The 17,450-nt window shown below is 41.7% G+C and overlaps 1 protein-coding gene across 1 annotated transcript in view; it reads right to left on the reverse strand.

Annotated features, from left to right (window-relative positions):
• CARD11 (caspase recruitment domain family member 11) overlaps positions 1-17,450 on the reverse strand; it is a 1,057,928-nt gene that overhangs the window by 286,560 nt on the left and 753,918 nt on the right. The window contains exons 16-17 of the mRNA XM_053696753.1: positions 15,435-15,636; positions 2,171-2,297 (exon numbers count right to left, since the gene is read on the reverse strand). Of these exons, the coding sequence (XP_053552728.1) occupies positions 2,171-2,297; positions 15,435-15,636 (329 nt within the window). The remainder of the gene's footprint in view (positions 1-2,170; positions 2,298-15,434; positions 15,637-17,450) is intronic.

The raw sequence follows: 17,450 nt of genomic DNA on the forward strand, positions 1-17,450 counted from the left end.
TTTGGGGGTCTTTGTTATTTTATTAGGGGGCTTAGAGTAGGTGTAATTAGTTTAAAATTGTTGTAATATTTTTCTTATGTTTGTAAATATTTTTTTATTTTTTGTAACTTAGTTCTTTTTTATTTTTTGTACTTTAGTTAGTTTATTTCATTGTAGTTATTTGTAGGAATTGTATTTAATTTATTTATTGATAGTGTAGTGTTAGGTTTAATTGTAGGTATTTTATTTAATTAATTTAATGATAGTATAGTGTTAGGTTTAATTGTAACTTAGGTTAGGATTTATTTTACAGGTAATTTTGTAATTATTTTAACTAGGTAACTATTAAATAGCTATTGTACCTGGTTAAAATAATTACAAAGTTGCCTGTAAAATAAATATTAATCCTAAAATAGCTGCAATATAATTATAATTTATATTGTAGCTATATTAGGATTTATTTTACAGGTAAGTATTTAGCTTTAAATAGGAATAATTTATTTAATAAGAGTTAATTAATTTCGTTAGATTAAAATTATAGTTAATTTAGGGGGGTGTTAGTGTTAGGGTTAGACTTAGCTTTAGGGGTTAATACATTTATTAGAATAGCGGCGAGATTCGGTCGGCAGATTAGGGGTTAATAATTGAAGTTAGGTGTCGGCGATGTTAGGGAGGGCAGGTTAGGGGTTAATAAATATAATATAGGGGTCGGCAGTGTTAGGGGCAGCAGATTAGGGGTACATAGCTATAATGTAGCTGGCGGCTCTTTGCGGTCGGCAGATTAGGGGTTAATAATTGAAGTTAGGTGTCGGCGATGTTAGGGAGGGCAGATTAGGGGTTAATACTATTTATTATAGGGTTAGTGAGGCGGATTAGGGGTTAATAACTTTATTATAGTAGCGCTTAGGTCCGCTCGGCAGATTAGGGGTTAATAAGTGTAGGCAGGTGGAGGCGACGTTGAGGGGGGCAGATTAGGGGTTAATAAATATAATATAGGGGTCGGCGGTGTTAGGGGCAGCAGATTAGGGGTACATAAGGATAACGTAGGTGGCGGCGCTTTGCGGTCGGCAGATTAGGGGTTAATAAGTGTAGGTAGCTGGCGGCGACGTTGTGGGGGGCAGATTAGGGGTTAATAAATATAATATAGGGGTCGGCGGTGTTAAGGGCAGCAGATTAGGGGTACATAATGATAACGTAGGTGGCGGTCGGCAGATTAGGGGTTAAAAAAATTTAATCGAGTGGCGGCGATGTGGGGGGACATCGGTTTAGGGGTACATAGGTAGTTTATGGGTGTTAGTGTACTTTAGAGTACAGTAGTTAAGAGCTTTATGAACCGGCGTTAGCCCAGAAAGCTCTTAACTACTGACTTTTTTCTGCGGCTGGAGTTTTGTCGTTAGAGTTCTAACGCTCACTTCAGACACGACTCTAAATACCGGAGTTAGAAAAATCCCATTGAAAAGATAGGATACGCAATTGACGTAAGGGGATCTACGGTATGGAAAAGTCGCGGCTGAAAAGTGAGCGTTAGACCCTATTTTGAGTGACTCCAAATACCGGAGGTAGCCTAAAACCAGCGTTAGGAGCCTCTAACGCTGGTTTTCACGGCTACCGCCCAACTCTAAATCTAGCCGATAGTTAGCCATCTATATGTATGTATCTATACGTTAAAGCCCTTTGCCTGCCTTTTCTTAATTCTAACACCTGAGACCTCATATCTTTGAGCCCTTATAACTTTTTAATGTCATTTTTTAATAATCCTTATTAGACAGTGTTAATATTAATGTAACTGTACTTTTAAACATATTTTTGATTAGATCAAATCTCTGAAGTCGCGTTAACCCAACAAGAGTTAAATTCAATTGCACTCAAGTGAGCGCATTTACTTTCAACTTGTAATATGTGCACCATTTCCAACACATGCAAAGAGACACAAGAAACCCCTTGTAATCTAGCCCTGTGATTGGTTAGAGCAGCGCACAAGTTTACATATCTGGCCTCTGATTGGACACAGCAGAGGAGACAAGGTAAATATATGTACAGTAAGTAGCTTTTTAAGGGCTCTGTAATATATCCTGAAAATGGTGCTAACAAAGAGCAGCAGCCTTTTTATTCAGAGCTAGCATTGGGCTATCTGGGTCACATGCTGGAGCCAGACTGTATGTTTAGCAATGTCATAGTGTTATATAATCACCTTCTTGGTTTGCTTTATAGTGCACCGTGACAGGTCCTCGGCATCTCTGGATCGTCCAGTGAGCTTCTTCTTTAGTACAAGAGTCCAGTTGAATACACTGTTTTATGTCTTTAAAATAGCCGTCAAGCTGCAGAGACAGAAGTACAAAATGATCAATTTCGGCAACAAAACAGGGAACTGATAAAGGGACAATAAAGTCAAAATGTGAAACTTTAAGAATTCAGATGGAACATGCAATTTTAAACAACTTCCCAATTTACTTCTATTATCTAATTTATTTCACCGAGATTAAGAGTTTTGCGGTAACAGGGGTGCGTTGCTAACGAGCCTTTTTTTTAACGCTCCCTTAAGACAACGCTGGTATTACAGGGTTTTTTAAACCTGGCGTTAGCCGCATCTCACCTCAATACCAGCGTTGCTTACGGTAGCGTAAGATGGCTAAACGTGCTCGTGCACGATTTCCCCATAGGAAACAATGGGGCTGAGCCGGCTGAAAAAAAACCTAACACCTGCAAAAAAGCAGCGTTCAGCTCCTAACGCAGCCCCATTGATTCCTATGAGGAAAGGAATTTTATGTCTACACCTAACACCCTAACATGAACCCCGAGTCTAAACACCCCTAATCTTACACTTATTAACCCCTAATCTGCCGTCCCCGACATCGTCGACACCTAAATTATAATTATTAATGTAACGGTACCAACAGGATACCAAGGGTTAACACCAGGGAACAATGTCCTGCATAGGGAATCAGCAATTCATAACCCAGCCAGTTTTCAGGTTTAAACAGAATGACATTTATTAAAAGGCTATGCCTAGTATTTATGCAGGTTTGACCCTCCAGATCGGGGGGGTTGAAAGAATGTTGTACATTAGATGGAGGGAACACGCCCTTGACATGATACAATAGATTTACCTTGCTTAAGCTGATAACAATTTAAACACAAGACACATTTGGCTTTTCTTATCACCTAAGCATTTGCTCTCTGAGGGTGATTAAACAATGGACTGTTTATCAATAACATTAATGACAGTGCACAATAGCTGAGGCTAAAGCTGAACACAGTTAACTCCTTCAGTGCTGACAGAAGGGTCTGTCACATCTACATAGCACAATATACAGCCTATAGACAACCTTTCTTACGTTATAGTCCAGAAGTGGCTAGGTTTGCCACAATGCTCCCCCAGAACCAAGCCAGCATACACAGTCTGATCCCAACGGATCGGCTTGGGGATGTCCGGGGCAACAACTTTCGGCTCAAGTAAGCTACGGGGTGTTCTCCGCCATCTGCTCCAACTTGGCTCAGTACTGCCCCCACTCCAAACATGGAAGCATCTCTTCCCGGAGGGACTGGGCTTGGGTAGTCACAGGGTTAACATCAGCGGGATCCATGGGAGCATAGGCAGAAACAAGGGGGGGCCAAGTCATTTCCAAGGAGAACATCAGCAGGTAAGTCCTTCTTGACCCCCACATTCACAAGTCTAGCGCCCACTCCCCAATCCAAATGTACCCTGGCAACAGGTAGGCGGAACACAGTGCCCCCTGCTACCCTCACAGCCATAGTGTCTCCAGTGTGCTGTTTCTCAGACACCAAGTTCTCTTGAAGCAAGGTCATGGTAGCACCAGTATCCCGTAGACCACTGACCTCCTTCCCATTCACTTTAACCCGCTGCCGATTATTCCGGTGGGCAGCTTGCACGGGGTCTGCTTCATGTAGGCTGCCCCAGAATTCTGGCGCCTCTACGTAGCGGGCCGCAGGCTGAGGATTATGTGGGATTCCCCCGGCGGGTCTTCTCCAGGACTGTGCTTGATTTGCTGCATTTAGGGGACACTCTGGTCTTTTGTGCCCTAGTCGCTTACATCCAAAGCACCGAATAGGTTGTGAGTAGCCCCGCGAATTGAACCGGGCTCTCTGAGGGTAGTTCGTGGCCGGAGGCCGTGTGGTATAGCGGTGCGCCGGGGGTTGGTAACTGACAGCTGCTGGGGTGACTGGGGGTCTGTACTCCACTCTAGCAGTGGGCAATCGGTATACTGCTCCCCCTGCCCCTCGTACTGCCACGGATCCACCAGTGGGTGCTGTATCCGGCACCAAATGGGGAGCTATCAGGGTTAAAGTAGCTCCCGAATCCCGAAGTCCCTGGACCGACATCACCTCATGCAGAATTCCCAGGGGTTCCTCGGCTTGGGTGCTCAACAACTCATGAGCGGCTGGCTCCGTTTGGTAATGGTGAGCAGCCGCCCTTGGGGCCAGGTTCTGTCTGACCTGGTTCCAAGCTTGTCTGCTCCGATTTTGGGTGCACTCATGTGCCATATGTCCCCACTGCTTGCAGGTGTGGCATTGTATATTCACCCGTCCGTTGTATCGTGAGGGGGGTGGTGGATTCCCTGGGGCTGGGCGAAAAGGTGCCGCTGTGGGGGTGTTAGGCTGTAGTCCATGGTGCCTCCTGGCATCAAAATGCTGGTCTGCTAATCTGGCTGCTTCGGTTAAGGTGAGGGGTTTTCGATCTCTCACCCATTCTTGGGCTTCTGGGGACAAGCCGTTAAAGAATTGCTCCAACAGCATCAGTTGTCGCAATTCTTCCATGGTGGTAGCTTGGCTGGCCTGTATCCACCCTTGAGATGCTTGATCCAGCTTGTGGGCCCACTCTGCATGGGAATCTCTTTCTGGCTTGCGCAGGCCTCTAAACTTGCGCCGGTATGCCTCTGAGGTAATGGCATATCTTTCCAAGATCGCTCTCTTCACTTTAGCGTAATCCTTGCTGTCCTCCCTGGGTACAGCGCGATACGCTTCCGCTGCTCTACCGGCTAGCTTGCCTGCTAGCACCGGCACCCATACGGACTGCTCCAAATCATGTAACTCACACAGTCTCTCAAAATCCTGTAAATACCCATCGATCTCATCCTTCTCCTCACAAAACATTTTAAATGCATGGTATGGGATTTTGGGTCTTACTGGGTTGCTGAGTGCGTCCAAAATGGATTCTGCTCGGGAGGATGCATTCCGCGGACTGTGTGCCATCACGTACTCCTGCACATCTGCCATTACCACGGATAGCATATCCCGTGGTACAGGTTGGGGTAAAAATTCCAGCCTGGTCCTCATTTCCCTCTGGTATAGGGTCTCCTCCATGGCTGCTGGAGGCGTAGCGCTGCGAGCTCTGTCTCCCTCCATCAGCTCAGCAATTAATATAGCCTTGGGTTTGCTGCTGCCTATCTTTCCCCTGGCTTCTAGCAGTTCCTTTAATGTTTGTCTCTTTAGCTTAGAATAATCCATCTCCATTCACTTTGGTCCCTGGTACTCCTTCCATCTTAGTCAGTATTGTAGTAATCCCCCTCTTCCTGAGGTTACTGGCTTGTGTAGTTGCTCTTCTGGGCGATAAGGTTCATTCCGTCACTTGCCACCAATTGTAACGGTACCAACAGGATACCAAGGGTTAACACCAGGGAACAATGTCCTGCATAGGGAATCAGCAATTCACAACCCAGCCAGTTTTCAGGTTTAAACAGAATGACATTTATTAAAAGGCTATGCCTAGTATTTATGCAGGTTTGACCCCCCAGATCGGGGGGGTTGAAAGAATGTTGTACATTAGATGGAGGGAACACGCCCTTGACATGATACAATAGATTTACCTTGCTTAAGCTGATAACAATTTAAACACAAGACACATTTGGCTTTTCTTATCACCTAAGCATTTGCTCTCTGAGGGTGATTAAACAATGGACTGTTTATCAATAACATTAATGACAGTGCACAATAGCTGAGGCTAAAGCTGAACACAGTTAACTCCTTCAGTGCTGACAGAAGGGTCTGTCACATCTACATAGCACAATATACAGCCTATAGACAACCTTTCTTACGTTATAGTCCAGAAGTGGCTAGGTTTGCCACAATTAACCTCTACTCTGCCGCTCTGGACACCGTCGCCACCTACATTATCCCTACGAACCCCTAATCTGCTGCCCCCAACATCGCCGAACCCTACATTATATTTATTAACCCCTAATCTGCCCCCCCAACGTCGCCACAACCTACCTACACTTATTAACCCCTAATCTGCCGCCACCAACGTCGCTGCCACTATAATAAAGTTATTAACCCCTAAACCTAAGTCTAACCCTAACCCTAACCCCCCCCTAATTTAAATATAATTTAAATAAATCTAAATAAAATAACTACAATTAACTAAATTATTCCTATTTAAAACTAAAAACTTACCTATAAAATAAACCCTAAGATAGCTACAATATAACTAATAGTTACATTGTAGCTAGCTAAGGATTTATTTTTATTTTACAGGCAAGTTTGTATTTATTTTAACTAGGTAGAATAGTTAAATAGTTATTAACTATTTAATAACTTCCTAGTTAAAATAAGTACAAATTTACCTGTAAAATAAACCCTAACCTAAGTTACAATTACACCTAACACTACACTATCATTAAATTAATTACATAAACTAACTACAATTAACTACAATTAAATTAAATAAACTAAAGTACGAAAAACAACAAACACTAAATTACAGAAAATAAAAAAATAATTACAATTTTTTTAAACTAATTACACCAAATCTAATCCCCCTAATAAAATAAAAAAGCCCCCCAAAATAATAAAATTCCCTGCCCTATACTAAATTACAAATAGCCCTTAAAAGGGCCTTTTGCGGGGCATTGACCCAAAGTAATCCGCTCTTTTACCTGTAAAAAAAAAATACAATACCCCCCAACATTAAAACCCACCACACACACACAACCCTACTCTAAAACCCACCCAATCCCCCGTTAAAAAAACCTAACACGTCACTAACCCCTTGAAGATCACCCTACCTTGAGACGTCTTCACCCAGCCGGGCACAAGTGGACCTCCAGAGGGGCAGAAGTCTTCATCCGATCCGGGCAGAACAGGTCCCCCAAGTGGCAGAAGTCTTCATCCAGATGGCATCTTCTATCTTCATCCATCCGGAGCGGAGCGGGTCCATCTTCAATCCAGCCGACGCGGAGCATCCTCTTCAAACGAAGTCCAAGCGAAGAATGAAGGTTTCTTTAAATGACGTCATCCAAGATGGCGTCCCTTGAATTCCGATTGGCTGATAGGATTCTATCAGCCAATCGGAATTAAGGTAGGAAAAATCCTATTGGCTGATCCAATCAGCCAATAGGATTGAAGTTCAATCCTATTGGCTAATCCAATCAGCCAATAGAATTGAGCTTGCATTCTATTGGCTGTTCCAATCAGCCAATAGAATGCAACCTCAATCCTATTGGCTGATTGCATCAGCCAATAGGATTTTTCCTACCTTAATTCCGATTGGCTGATAGAATACTATCAGCCAATCGGAATTCAAGGGACGCCATCTTGGATGACGTCATTTAAAGGAACCTTCATTCTTCACTTGGACTTCGTTTGAAGAGGATGCTCCGCGTAGGCTGGATTGAAGATGGACCCGCTCCGCTCCGGATGGATGAAGATAGAAGATGCCATCTGGATGAAGATTTCTGCCCCTCTGGAGGTCCACTTGTGCCCGGCTGGGTGAAGACGTCTCAAGGTATGGTGATCTTCAAGGAGTTAGTGTTAGGTTTTTTTAAGGGGGGATTGGGTGGGTTTTAGAGTAGGGTTGGGTGTGGGTGGTGGGTTTTAATGTTGGGGGGGTATTGTATTTTTTTTTACAGGTAAAAGAGCTGATTACTTTGGGGCAATGCACCGCAGAAGGCCCTTTTAAGGGCTATTTGTAATTTAGTATAGGGTAGGGAATTTTATTATTATTATTTTTTTATTATTTTATTAGGCGGATTCGATTAGGTGTAATTAGTTTAAAAAAATTGTAATTTTTTGTTATTTTCTGTAATTTAGTGTTTGTTGTTTTTCGTACTTTAGTTTATTTAATTTAATTGTAGTTAATTGTAGTTAGTTTATGTAATTAATTTAATGATAGTGTAGTGTTAGGTGTAATTTTAACTTAGGTTAGGGTTTATTTTACAGGTAAATTTGTACTTATTTTAACTAGGAAGTTATTAAATAGTTAATAACTATTTAATAACTATTCTACCTAGTTAAAATAAATACAAAGTTGCCTGTAAAATAAATATAAATCCTAAGCTAGCTACAATGTAACTATTAGGTAAGGGGCCTTTTTATTTTAATAGGGCTCTTAGATTAGGTGTAATTAGTTTAAATATTTGATATTTTATTTTTTATTTTGTGTAACTTAGTGTTTTTTTGTTTTTTCTTACTTAGTTGTTAGTTTTTTGTAACTTAGTTATATTTAATAGTAGATTTAAATAATTTGAGTAGGGTTAGGTGTTTAAATATGTAATATAGTTTAATTTAATTTTAGTATAATAGTAAGGGCAGGTTAATTAATAGTTTAATTTAATTCTAAAGGTAAGTTTAAATTTATTATACGATAGGGATGAGTTAATATTTAATCTAAAGTTAGCGAGTTGTTAGGTTTAGGGGTTAATAACTTTATTTAGTTGTGGTGCGCTCCGGGAGCGGCGGGATAGGGGTTAATAACTTTATTTAGTTGCAGTGGGCTCCGGGAGCGGCGGGATAGGGGTTAATAACTTTATTTAGTTGCGGTGCGCTCCGGGAGCGGCGGGATAGGGGTTAATAACTTTATTTAGTTGTGGTGCGCTCCGGGAGCGGCGGGATAGGGGTTAATAACTTTATTTAGTTGCGGTGGGCTCCAGGAGCAGCGGGATAGGGGTTAATAACTTTATTTAGTTGTGGTGCGCTCCGGGAGCGGCGGGATAGGGGTTAATAACTTTATTTAGTTGCGGTGGGCTCCAGGAGCAGCGGGATAGGGGTTAATAACTTTATTTAGTTGCGGTGCGCTCCAGGAGCAGCGGGATAGGGGTTAATAACTTTATTTAGTTGCGGTGGGCTCCGGGAGCGGCGGGATAGGGGTTAATAACTTTATTTAGTTGCGGTGCGCTCCGGGAGCAGCGGGATAGGGGTTAATAACTTTATTTAGTTGCGGTGTGCTCCGGGAGCGGCGGGATAGGGGTTAATAACTTTATTTAGTTGCGGTGGGCTCCGGGAGCGGCGGGATAGGGGTTAATAACTTTATTTAGTTGCGGTGGGCTCCGGGAGCAGTGAGATAGGGGTTAATAACTTTATTTAGTTGCGGTGGGCTCCGGGAGCGGCGGGATAGGGGTTAATAACTTTATTTAGTTGCAGTGGGCTCCGGGAGCGGCGGGATAGGGGTTAATAACTTTATTTAGTTGCGGTGGGCTCCGGGAGCAGCGGGATAGGGGTTAATAACTTTATTTAGTTGCGGTGGGCTCCAGGAGCAGCGAGATAGGGGTTAATAACTTTATTTAGTTGCGGTGGGCTCCGGGAGCAGCGGGATAGGGGTTAATAACTTTATTTAGTTGCAGTGGGCTCCAGGAGCAGCGGGATAGGGGTTAATAACATTATGTAAGTGGCAGCGATGTTGGGGCGGCAGATTAGGGGTGTTTAGACTAGGGGAACATGTTAGGGTGTTAGGTGTTTTATTCTAGCATAGAAATCAATGGGGTATCGGGCAGCAGCGAACATAAGCTTTCGCTGCTTTCAGACTCCCATTGATTCCTATGACATCCGCGGCCTCCAGGGTGGCGGATTGAAAACCAGGTACGCTGGGCCGGAATAGTGGCGAGCGTACCGGTTAGAGATTTGATAACTTGCAAAAGTTGTCAGATAGTGCCTAATTTGTATTCGGAACATCTGTAATGACGTAAGCATCGATCTGTGTCAGGTTGAGACCGGCAGATCGTATGTTATGTCACAGATTTCAACTTTTGCCGGTCTGTAGGCTTTGATAAATAAGGCGAAACAGGTTCGCCACAATTACGCTGCAGAATTCCAGCGTATTTGCGGTTGACGGCTTGATAAATAGGCCTCTTGCACGTTTTTTCTGTTGCCAAACCCTGCCTGCCTGAACATTCTAGTGGTTTACCTTTGGACTGCTTTCCTGTTGCAGCTGAAGACTATCCTGCCTGTGGTGAGTGCAACTTACCTCATCTTACGAACTTTCTCTGCTCTGGGATATTCCCTATCATTCCAGCTCAATGCCGGGATAAGAAGACTACTGGCCAAGTTCGGTCTGATAGTGGATTATCTCACAAGCATTACACATTGCACACGACTCATTGAGATGTGCACAAGCACAGAATTACACATAACTCACTGAGATGTGCACATGCACGGTCATTGCACATGACTCACTGAGATGTGCACATGCACGGTCATTACACACGACTCACTGAGATGTGCACATGCACGGTCATTACACACAACTCACTGAGATGTGCACATGCACGGTCATTACACACGACTCACTGAGATGTGCACAGTCATTACACACGAATCACTGAGATGTGCACATGCAAGGTCATTAGACATGACTCAATGAGATGCACACATGCACAGTCATTACACACGACTCAATGTGATGCACACATGCACAGTCATTATACACGACTCAATGCGATGCACATATGCACAGTCATTATACACGACTCAATGCAATGCACACATGCACAGTCATTACCCACGACTCAATGCGATGCACACATGCACAGTCATTACCCACGACTCAATGCGATGCACATATGCACGGTCATTACCCACGACTCAATGCGATGCACACATGCACAGTCATTATACACGACTCAATGCAATGCACACATGCACAGTCATTACCCACGACTCAATGCGATGCACATATGCACGGTCATTACCCACGACTCAATGCGATGCACACATGCACAGTCATTACCCACGACTCAATGCGATGCACATATGCACGGTCATTACCCACGACTCAATGCGATGCACACATGCACAGTCATTATACACGACTCAATGCGATGCACACATGCACAGTCATTATACACGGCTCAATGCGATGCACAAGTGCACCGTCATTACACACGACTCAATGCGATGCACACATGAATCATCATTACACACAACTCACTGAGATGTACACATGAATCATCATTACACACAACTCACTGAGATGCACACATGAATCATCATTACACACAACTCACTGAGATGTACACATGAATTCATCATTACACACAACTCACTGAGATGCACACATGAATCATCATTACACACAACTCACTGAGATGCACACATGAATCATCATTACACACAACTCACTGAGATGTACACATGAATCATCATTACACACAGCTCACTGAGATGCACACATGAATCATCATTACACACAACTCACTGAGATGTACACATGAATCATCATTACACACAACTCACTGAGATGTACACATGAATCATCATTACACACAACTCACTGAGATGTACACATGAATCATCATTACACACAACTCACTGAGATGCACACATGAATCATCATTACACACAACTCACTGAGATGTACACATGAATCATCATTACACACAACTCACTGAGATGTACACATGAATCATCATTACACACAACTCACTGAGATGTACACATGAATCATCATTACACACAACTCACTGAGATGTACACATGAATCATCATTACACACAACTCACTGAGATGTACACATGAATCATCATTACACACAGCTCACTGAGATGTACACATGAATCATCATTACACACAGCTCACTGAGATGTACACATGAATCATCATTACACACAACTCACTGAGATGTACACATGAATCATCATTACACACAGCTCACTGAGATGCACACATGAATCATCATTACACACAGCTCACTGAGATGTACACATGAATCATCATTACACACAGCTCACTGAGATGTACACATGAATCATCATTACACACAACTCACTGAGATGTACACATGAATCATCATTACACACACAGCTCACTGAGATGCACACATGAATCATCATTACACACAACTCACTGAGATGCACACATGAATCATCATTACACACAGCTCACTGAGATGTACACATGAATCATCATTACACACAACTCACTGAGATGCACACATGAATCATCATTACACACAGCTCACTGAGATGTACACATGAATCATCATTACACACAGCTCACTGAGATGCACACATGAATCATCATTACACACAGCTCACTGAGATGTACACATGAATCATCATTACACACACAACTCACTGAGATGTACACATGAATCATCATTACACACAGCTCACTGAGATGTACACATGAATCATCATTACACACAACTCACTGAGATGCACACATGAATCATCATTACACACAACTCACTGAGATGTACACATGAATCATCATTACACACAGCTCACTGAGATGTACACATGAATCATCATTACACACAGCTCACTGAGATGTACACATGAATCATCATTACACACACAACTCACTGAGATGCACACATGAATCATCATTACACACAGCTCACTGAGATGTACACATGAATCATCATTACACACAACTCACTGAGATGTACACATGAATCATCATTACACACAACTCACTGAGATGCACACATGAATCATCATTACACACAGCTCACTGAGATGTACACATGAATCATCATTACACACAGCTCACTGAGATGCACACATGAATCATCATTACACACAGCTCACTGAGATGCACACATGAATCATCATTACACACAACTCACTGAGATGCACACATGAATCATCATTACACACAGCTCACTGAGATGTACACATGAATCATCATTACACACAACTCACTGAGATGTACACATGAATCATCATTACACACAACTCACTGAGATGTACACATGAATCATCATTACACACAACTCACTGAGATGCACACATGAATCATCATTACACACAGCTCACTGAGATGCACACGTGAATCATCATTACACACAGCTCACTGAGATGTACACATGAATCATCATTACACACAGCTCACTGAGATGTACACATGAATCATCATTACACACAGCTCACTGAGATGCACACATGAATCATCATTACACACAACTCACTGAGATGCACACATGAATCATCATTACACACAGCTCACTGAGATGCACACATGAATCATCATTACACACAACTCACTGAGATGCACACATGAATCATCATTACACCCAGCTCACTGTGATGCACACATGAATCATCATTACACACAACTCACTGAGATGTACACATGAATCATCATTACACACAACTCACTGAGATGTACACATGAATCATCATTACACACAACTCACTGAGATGTACACATGAATCATCATTACACACAGCTCACTGAGATGTACACATGAATCATCATTACACACAGCTCACTGAGATGTACACATGAATCATCATTACACACAGCTCACTGAGATGCACACATGAATCATCATTACACACAACTCACTGTGATGTACACATGAATCATCATTACACACAACTCACTGAGATGTACACATGAATCATCATTACACACAACTCACTGAGATGCACACATGAATCATCATTACACACAGCTCACTGAGATGTACACATGAATCATCATTACACACAACTCACTGAGATGTACACATGAATCATCATTACACACAACTCACTGAGATGCACACATGAATCATCATTACACACAGCTCACTGAGATGCACACATGAATCATCATTACACACAGCTCACTGAGATGTACACATGAATCATCATTACACACAGCTCACTGAGATGTACACATGAATCATCATTACACACAGCTCACTGAGATGTACACATGAATCATCATTACACACACAGCTCACTGAGATGTACACATGAATCATCATTACACACAGCTCACTGAGATGTACACATGAATCATCATTACACACAGCTCACTGAGATGTACACATGAATCATCATTACACACACAGCTCACTGAGATGTACACATGAATCATCATTACACACAACTCACTGAGATGTACACATGAATCATCATTACACACAACTCACTGAGATGCACACATGAATCATCATTACACACAACTCACTGAGATGTACACATGAATCATCATTACACACAGCTCACTGAGATGTACACATGAATCATCATTACACACAGCTCACTGAGATGCACACATGAATCATCATTACACACAACTCACTGAGATGCACACATGAATCATCATTACACACAGCTCACTGAGATGTACACATGAATCATCATTACACACAACTCACTGAGATGTACACATGAATCATCATTACACACAGCTCACTGAGATGCACACATGAATCATCATTACACACAGCTCACTGAGATGCACACATGAATCATCATTACACACAGCTCACTGAGATGTACACATGAATCATCATTACACACAGCTCACTGAGATGTACACATGAATCATCATTACACACAACTCACTGAGATGTACACATGAATCATCATTACACACAGCTCACTGAGATGTACACATGAATCATCATTACACACAGCTCACTGAGATGTACACATGAATCATCATTACACACAGCTCACTGAGATGTACACATGAATCATCATTACACACAGCTCACTGAGATGCACACATGAATCATCATTACACACAGCTCACTGAGATGTACACATGAATCATCATTACACACAGCTCACTGAGATGCACACATGAATCATCATTACACACAACTCACTGAGATGCACACATGAATCATCATTACACACAGCTCACTGAGATGCACACGTGAATCATCATTACACACAGCTCACTGAGATGTACACATGAATCATCATTACACACAGCTCACTGAGATGTACACATGAATCATCATTACACACAGCTCACTGAGATGTACACATGAATCATCATTACACACAACTCACTGAGATGTACACATGAATCATCATTACACACAACTCACTGAGATGTACACATGAATCATCATTACACACAACTCACTGAGATGTACACATGAATCATCATTACACACAACTCACTGAGATGTACACATGAATCATCATTACACACAGCTCACTGAGATGTACACATGAATCATCATTACACACAGCTCACTGAGATGTACACATGAATCATCATTACACACAACTCACTGAGATGTACACATGAATCATCATTACACACAGCTCACTGAGATGTACACATGAATCATCATTACACACAACTCACTGAGATGTACACATGAATCATCATTACACACAGCTCACTGAGATGTACACATGAATCATCATTACACCCAGCTCACTGTGATGCCCATGTGCATGCTTACTCATTCCTTCTATAAACCTTATCTAGGTGTATTAATTTAACAGCTGGTCATTATATACGGCCATTATGTGATTGATTCTCACCCATAAAAGCTGATATCCCTCTTTCAAAGATGCTTCTTCTGCACCTGAACCAGGTTTGACAGATCTGATAAAAATGCCTCTATCGTTTCCACCAATCAGTGAAATTTCCATAATGAGGTTATCGCCGTTCAGTGTCACTTGCTGCACCAGATGATTGCAGCTTCTGAGGCGTCCAGTAGATGTCACAGAAGGTCGAAAAGGTCTAAAATAAGAAAGAAAACGTAATCATGGGCGTCTGCAGGAGTTTTTCCTTGGGGGGGCAAAAAAATGACATGTGGTAAGACAAAAAGTATATATACAGTATACATATATATATATATACATATATATATATATATATATATATATACACACACACATACATATATGCTGTATATATATATTTATATATAGGTGTACTATATATATATATATATATATATATATATATATATATATATATATATATATATATATATATATACAGGGGCGTATTTATGGATGGATAGGCCAACAAGGTCGGTGCCTAGAGTGGCAAATTATAGGGGGCGGCACTTTGCACTGACTGCACACTTGAATATGGCTGCCTGCTTTTAAAAAAAAAAAATCAAACAGGCGGATTACCGCCGAGCGGTCATGTGACTGGCTTTTCGCCGAAGTCACTGACTTTTTCAACGAGCCAGCTTCTGTTCAGAACTGTTCTGCATGCCGGTGCCGCACATGGCTTGAGGGAGTCACGCATATGCACATGTGATCTCCTAGGCCAGGCAGCAACGGTGTTGGAGTCGACTGTCGAGTCACGAGTGGTGAGATCGGGAGGAGAGTAGACCCACATTCACACACTGTGATCAGTGGAGCGGTGCAACAAGTGAGGACTAGAGTGGCTCAGCTGGGCAACAACCAACTGTCTTCAACTCAGGTAGGCACAGTCTCTGCCACAGAGTCACTCGTTGCACTTGTTTGCAATTTCAGAGCTAAGAGTCACTCGTTGCACTTGTTTGCAATTTCAGAGCTATCATGGAAGTAGTAGTAGTGAGAGACTGAGAGTCTGCCCGTAAAACTCTCAGTCTCTCACTACTACTACTTCCATGATAGCTCTGAAATTGCAAACACGTGCAACGAGTGACTCTTAGCTCTGAAATTGCAAACAAGTGCAACGAGTGACTCTTAGCTCTGAAATTGCAAACAAGTGCAACGAGTGACTCTTAGCTCTGAAATTGCAAACAAGTGCAACGAGTGACTCTTAGCTCTGAAATTGCAAACAAGTGCAACGAGTGACTCTTAGCTCTGAAATTGCAAACAAGTGCAACGAGTGACTCTTAGCTCTGAAATTGCAAACAAGTGCAACGAGTGACTCTTAGCTCTGAAATTGCAAACAAGTGCAACGTTAGAAAAAACAAAACAAAAGCAATATTTGCACAGCCACTGCCACAACAGAACATCTGAAAGGTTCTTAACTTAATCGAATTACTTTGTTCCTAACTGAAGTCACACTAAAAGCAAATATAAAATCAGGGCAGAAAAGAAAGGTGGCCAAATAATTAAAAAGCTAATATACCACGTCTGCTTAGGAAGTTTATGAAAGTAATATAAAATGAAAAAGCAGCTGTTGCCAGCATAATAAGAACCATATTAATAGTTATTCATAGAGTGTACATGGGAAGTAGTGCGATCACCTTGTGTCTGTACTATATATATATATATATATATATATATATATATATATATATATATATACATACATACATGTGACGTGTTGTAAGGGTGCATCAGTAATGTTATTATGTTAATGACATAGGCATCAGTGGGGCACTGCTATAAGGCGTGTGTTAGCAAAGGCACACTATTTGCTGAAACTGAAATATTCAGTCTTTGTTATTAATTCATAATATTTTATTATTGCAATATAAACGTTATAGTAAATTTCATGGCTACTGTCTCTACAGGTTATGGGAAACATATATATATATATATATATATATATATATATATATATATATATATATATATACACACACACACATCTACAGTATGTAT

The sequence above is a fragment of the Bombina bombina genome, unplaced genomic scaffold, assembly GCF_027579735.1.
Source record: "Bombina bombina isolate aBomBom1 unplaced genomic scaffold, aBomBom1.pri scaffold_78_1, whole genome shotgun sequence".
Classification (NCBI taxonomy): Eukaryota; Metazoa; Chordata; class Amphibia; order Anura; family Bombinatoridae; genus Bombina; species Bombina bombina.